The sequence below is a fragment of the Mandrillus leucophaeus genome, unplaced genomic scaffold (genome assembly GCF_000951045.1).
Source record: "Mandrillus leucophaeus isolate KB7577 unplaced genomic scaffold, Mleu.le_1.0 Scaffold825, whole genome shotgun sequence".
NCBI lineage: Eukaryota > Metazoa > Chordata > Mammalia > Primates > Cercopithecidae > Mandrillus > Mandrillus leucophaeus.
Genome location: NW_012108975.1, coordinates 384,091 through 390,876, shown reverse-complemented (window position 1 = coordinate 390,876; position 6,786 = coordinate 384,091). Strand labels below are relative to the sequence as shown.

The 6,786-nt window shown below is 36.8% G+C and overlaps 1 protein-coding gene across 1 annotated transcript in view; it reads right to left on the bottom strand.

Moving 5' to 3' along the window:
- AXDND1 (axonemal dynein light chain domain containing 1) overlaps positions 1 to 6,786 on the bottom strand; it is a 196,197-nt gene that overhangs the window by 171,982 nt on the left and 17,429 nt on the right. Inside the window, exons 7-11 of the mRNA XM_011968050.1 lie at positions 6,302 to 6,358; positions 5,525 to 5,627; positions 3,690 to 3,811; positions 1,633 to 1,773; positions 468 to 572 (exon numbers count right to left, since the gene is read on the bottom strand). Coding sequence (XP_011823440.1) covers positions 468 to 572; positions 1,633 to 1,773; positions 3,690 to 3,811; positions 5,525 to 5,627; positions 6,302 to 6,358 — 528 coding nt within the window. The remainder of the gene's footprint in view (positions 1 to 467; positions 573 to 1,632; positions 1,774 to 3,689; positions 3,812 to 5,524; positions 5,628 to 6,301; positions 6,359 to 6,786) is intronic.

Here is a 6,786-nt window from a genome sequence, read left to right as displayed (position 1 = left end):
CCAAGCACCATTCTAAGTGCTTTACTTATATTACTTCCTTTAATACTTGTAATAACCCTATGAGGTAGGTAATGTTATTATCCCAATTTTACATATGGGCAAACTAAGGCCCAGAAAAGTTAAGTGACTTCCCCAAGGTCACACAGCAAATAGCATGGTTCCAGAATCTATGCTATCTATGCACACTGCCTCTTTACACTTTCTTGTAGAAAACCAGAAAGTAACAGCTTGCAATCCTGACTCAACAAAAATGATTAATGCTGAAAGCAACAGTATATCTCCAAGAGAAAAAATCATGTTTTACCTTCTTTCCACCCAGAATGAGAAATCAACTAAATTCAGATAAAGTAAGCTATCTATATGTGCTTTTAGAATTCAAGAAGTTAGTATCATATATATTATTTCAGAAGTTATATAAGCTTCTTCCCTTTCCCCTATATAAGCTACACAAACTCTAAGCAACTCACTTGGCATTCTTTTCCGCATCTAAAAGAGCTTGCGCCAAATCCTTGTGAGCCTTTTCTGTTTCCTTTGTTAATTTCACATCATGCGCCCGAACTAGACACAGTTCCCTGAAATAAAGCAAAGAAATTTTTAATTCATATTTGGAGACTTCCAAAAAGTTTCTACCAAGAAAATCAGATTTCTACTCAGGTATCTTCTCAGTTATCATGTGTACCTCCCTGCCCAGTTATTCCACCTTATAAACCAAATCAAGAAATTGAGTGTACATTCTAGATGGAATCTTGCCAGGTTTGGAAATGGAATCAGGTTGGCAGGAATCAGGCAGAAAGAAGATGTAGGGGAGATCCTTTAGAATGGAGGGAGGTAGATGCTGACATGCAAGGCCTCCATGCTGGTCTACCCCACTTTCTGATAATGACTATCCTATCTTCTTTATTCTCACCACTAACCATCTTGCTTCAAGGTTAGAAGTTAGATGATCACTAACTTTGATGGCTATATGATACTTACTCTATTTGCAGTGTTAACATCCATAATGTTAACATCCATAATTACAGCACTGTTCTATAAATCTGATTAAGGTAAACATCTGTATTTTATTTTATTTTATTTTTGTTTTCTGAGACAGAGTCTCACTCTGCCACCCAGGTTAGAGTGCAGTGGCATGATCTTGGCTCATTACAACCTCCATCTCCCGGGTTCAAGTGATTCTCCTGCCTCAACCTTCCCAGTAGTTGGGATTACAGGCATGTGGCACCACGCCCAGCTAATTATTTGTACTTTTGGTAGAGATGGGGTTTTACTATGTTGGCCAGGCTGGTCTCAAACTCCTGACCTCAAGTGATCCTCCCACCTCAGCCTCTTGAAGTGCTGAGATTACAGGTGTGAGCCACCATGCCCAGCAACATCTATATTTCAGAAGAAAGAGCAAGTTTTTTCCATGTCAAATATATACAGAATCTTCATTTTTATGTGAACTTGCATAAACCATTTATCTATATCTATATCTACAATGACATCTAGTTATTTTTGTTCTCTTGCTAAACATGAAAAGAAAACAGAAGAACCTTGGCCTTTAACCATTCCACTTTCCCTAAATATTTTTTACTCCCTTTAGAGACATGACATTAACTTTTGTTTTGTGTTTAAGATAATCACAGTTTTTACCTGGTCAATTCTTCAATAACATGCTTGAAATTATACAATTCTTCTAAAATGCGCTGGTCCATCACTCGCTGAGTTACCAAGTCTTTGTAGAAATCAATCATCTGCCGGGCAATCTGGTCAAGCATTTGCACATACCTCTCTCTGCATGACAAACAACCAAAAAGCTCCTAGATCTGATAAATGAATTCAGTAAATTCTCAGGTTACAAAATCAATGTACACAAATCAGTAGCACTGGTATACACCAAGAAAACCAAGCTGAGAATCAAATCAAGAAATCAATCCCTTTTACAACAGCTGCAAAAAAAAAAGAAAAGAAGAGAAAAGAAAAGACTTAGGAATATACTTAACCAAGGAGATGAAAGATCTCTACAAGGAAAACTACAAAACACTGTTGAAAAAACATTGCATATGACACAAACAAATGGAAACACACCCCATGTTCATGGATGGGTAGAATCAATATTGTGAAAATGACCATACTGCCAAACTCAATCTACAGATTCCATGCAATTTCCGTCAAAAATACCATCATCATTCTTCACAGAACTGTGAAAAAAAAAAAAATCCTAAAATTCATATGTAACCAAAAAAGAGCCCACAAGGCCAAAGAAATACTAAGCAAAAAGAACAAATCTGGAAACATCACATTACCTGACTTCAAACTATACTACAAGGTTATAGTTACCAAAACAGCATGGTATGGGTATAAAAATAGGCACATAGACCAATGGAACAGACTAGAGAATTCACAAATAAAGTCAGATACTTACAACCAACTGATCTGCAACAAAGCATACAAAAACATAATGTGGGCAAAGGACACCCTTTTCAACAAATGTTGCTGGGATAACTGGCAAGCCATATGTAGAAGAATGAAACTGGATCCTCATCTCTCACCCTATACAAAAGTCAACTCAAGATGGATCAAAGACTTAAAGACTTGAAACCATAAAAATTCTAGAAGATAACACCAGAAAAACTCTTCTAGACATTGGCTTAGGCAAAGAATTAATGTCCAAGAACCCAAAAGCAAATGCAACAAAAACAAAAATAAATAGATGGGACCTAATTAAACTAAAGAGCTTCTGCACAGCAAAAGAAATAATCAGCAAGGTAAACAGACAACCCACAGAGAGGGAGAAAATATTCATAAACTATGCATCTGGCAAAGGACTAGTACCCAGAATCTATGATGAACTCCAACAAATCAGCAAGAAAAAAACAAATAATTTCACCAAAATGTGGGCAAAGGACATTAATAGACAATCCTCAAAAGAAGATATACAAACAGCCAACAAACATGAAAAAATTCTCAACATCACTAATTATCAGGAAAATGCAATTTAAAACTACAGTGAAATATCACCCTACTACTGCAAGAATGGCCATAATTTAAAAAATCAAAAATAAATGTGGTGAAAAGAGAACACTTTACACTGCTGTTGGGAATGTAAACTAGTACAACCACTATGGAAAACAGTATGGAGATTCTTCAAAGAACTAAAAGTAGAACTACCATTCAATCTAGCAATCCCAATACTGGGTATCTACCCACAGGAAAATAAGTCATTATATGAAAAAGATACATGCACATGCATGTTTATAGTAGCACAATTTGCAATTGCAAAAATACGGAACCAACTTAAATGCCCATCAAGCAATGTGGTATATACACACTATGGAATACTACTTAGCTATAAGATGAAATGAAGGCCGGGCACGGTGGCTCAAGCCTGTAATCCCAGCACTTTGGGAGGCGGAGACGGGAGGATCATGAGGTCAGGAGATCGAGACCATCCTGACTAACATGGTGAAACCCCGTCTCTACTACAAAATACAAAAAACTAGCTGGGCGAGGTGGCGGGTGCCTGTAGTCTCAGCTACTCGGGAGGCTGAGGCAGGAGAATGGCGTGAACCCGGGAGGCGGAGCTTGCAGTGAGCTGAGATCTGGCCACTGCACTCCAGCCTGGGCCACAGAGGAAACTCCGTCTCAAAAAAAAAAAAAAAAAAAAAAAATCTAAAGGAAACTGGACCATTCCAATAATAGCACTCAACCTGACTTTAGACAGAAGTTCTCCTCTGTCTGCACAGTCCACACTGACTTGTCGAATAAGTTCATGAAATATCGTGTTGTAAATGGTCTGTTCCTTCTTCAATATATGTAGTAGTTTGTGCATCTGTCAGAAGGTAAGTAACATAATCAGTACTTACTACAGTCTTAGCAAAAAACGTTTTAGGAGGTTAACACCCTAAATCTAAATAAGTTTTAGAAACATGTTGATTAATTTATTTCACTTACATTTTCATTTATATATATACACACAAAAGTGATATTTGATTTTTAAAAGTTGGTCTGCCTAGGCGCAGTGGCTCACACCTGTAATTCCAACACTTTGGGAGACCAAGGTGGGCAGATTGCTTGAGGCAAGGAGCTTGAGACCAGCCTGGGCAATATGGTGAGACCCTGTCTGTACAAAAAATATAAAAATTAGCCAGCCATAGTGGCACAACGCCTGTAGTCCCAGCTACTCCGGAGGCTGAGGTGGGAGGATCACCTGAGCCCAGGGAGGTGGCAGCTGCAGTGAGCCATGATCACAGTGTACTCCAGCCTGGGTGACAGAGTAAGATGTTATCTCAAAAAAAAAAAAAAAAATTGGTTTAATCACAAGCCTCTTTATCTGATGCACTGAAAAGGTCACAATATCACTTCTGTGTTATACCTGCCAAAAATAAAAAACCTCAATCTAAAATCATGACTATACATACATCTGACAAACCAAAACTGAAGAACATTCTACAGAGTAACTGGCTTGCGTTCTTCAAAACAACAAAGTCAAGAAAAACAAAGAAAGGCTGAGAAACTGTTTCAGATTAAAGTTGTCTAAAGAAACATGACAACTAAAAGAACTGTGTGATCCTTGCATTCTGGACTAGGAAGAAAAAATAGCTATTTTTAAAAGCCATTATAGAGACAATTGATAAAAGATAAAATTTAAATGGGGTCTGTGTTAGATAATACTATCATATCAACATTAAATTTCCTGATAACTATATTACGGATATATAAGAGAATGTCCTTGTTTGTAGGAAATATATCCTGAATATCTGGATGTCAAAAAGGCTTAATATCTCCAACTCACTCTAAACGGTTCAGAACAAAATGATGCATATGTAGACAGAGAAGGAGAGAGAATGAGAAAGCAAATAGGGCACAATGTAAATAACTAGATGGAGAATCTGGGTAAAGGTTACATAGCATTGTCTTGTATTGAACTTTTTCTGTAAGTTTCCAATTCTATACAAATGAAATATATAAAACAAAAAAGAAATAGCCCTGATAAAGAAAAAAGTCTCTATCTATGTAAGACTAAAAGAGTTTTTCTTAAGTAGAAAATAAAAATTACAAGTGGTCGCCCGGTGCGGTGGTTCACGCCTTTAATCCCAGCACTTTGGGAGGGTGAGGTGGGCAGATCACTTGAGGTCAGAAGCTTGAGAACAGCCTGGCCAACAGGTGAAACTCCATCTCTACTAAAAATATACCTGGCAGTGTTTTTTAGTGTTACATAAAATAATAAGGGTCTTACAATCAATGATACCTTGTATTTGATGAAATAATAATACTAACAATTAATTATACAGTGTCTACCACATGCCAGAAACTGTTCTAAGCACTTTACATTTATTATGTCATTTCATCTCCACAAAAACCCTATGAGGTAGGTGATATTATTATCTCCAATGTTCAGATGAGGAAACTGAGGTACAAATACATTAAATGACTTGTCCAAGGCTACCAGCAAATACACAGCAGGGTCAGAATTCTAACCCAGGCAATCTGCCTCTTGAGTGCATGCTCTTAGCCACCAGGTTGCATTCAGCTTTGCAATTACCTTAGTTGGTCCTGTATATTCCTGATTTTCCACACCAGCCCTCTCTAGCATAGTATCCATCACATCATTCAGCTGGGCCACTTCTACTCTTTTATTAGGTTTCCTAAAAAATTGAAGTGGCAGACTTACGCAATTAACATTGCAACAGGTAATTCTCAAATGGCAAAAAGAACATAATATGTGTAAAGAGAATATATACGCTCTCTGGGATATTAATGGCATTTTAAGCATTAGACCTAATCTATTGGGAGACCAATAATACAGTAGAAAAAAGCAAGAAAAATGCAAATAGTATGATTCTCCTTTTCATAAAAGAAAATAATGCTTCCCCCCAAAAAATTATATATACCTATCACATAGGAGTGTAAGAACATAGCAAAAGAAAAAATGTGGGGAGATAAACATCAAATTTTTACACTGGTTACCTCACAATGTGAGAGAAGAAAGGGACAAAGAAAAGGAAAAAAAAAAAGACTATAGCAAAATAGAGAAATACTAATGGTTAAACATAGAATATAAAAGTACTTTATAGTATTTAAATATTATGCTATATATGTAAATATGTAAAATTGAATATGCAATTAGACAAATGAAATACATAAACATTGAATATACAATTGTAAAAATGAAAACACTGATTAGATGATGAAATTGTAGGCAATTATTGTCTTGGGTTGCTGGTATAATTTTAACAATTTTGTTTAATAAAGTACCAAGAAATATGTATGTATATAGGTATTCTTTCTGAGAAAGATTTGAGAAAATAAATGTACTTACATGGATGGGAAGAGCAATAGCCTGTTTTCACTATCTGTGAGGAGAGTAGTGTATTTGCTACAATAAATAAGATAGGTAAATGTTATTTTAAGAAAATTTTCTAGCCTGTTTATCAGTTAGCACAACTAACCCCCAGAATCTTGGTTTCTAAGTACCATTCTCCACTAAAAGGAATCAGTACTCCTTGGAGAAGTGACTCACCACCCATTCCAGGGCTGGAGTTGGAAAATACAAGACGAACCTGGAAATCTTATCGAGCCAGAAAGTAAGTGTTCAAATAATCATGAGGACATGTCCAAAGAACACAAGAGACAACTCAAAGGAGTGGCGTTTGGCCATGGGCCAAATCTGGAAAAATTTGAGCATCAAAATAATGGGCTGGGCAAGGTGGCTCATGCTTGTAACCCTAACACTTTGGGAGGCTGAGGCAGGCAGATCACTTGAGGTCAGGAGTTTGAAACCAGCCTGGCCAACATGGTGAAACC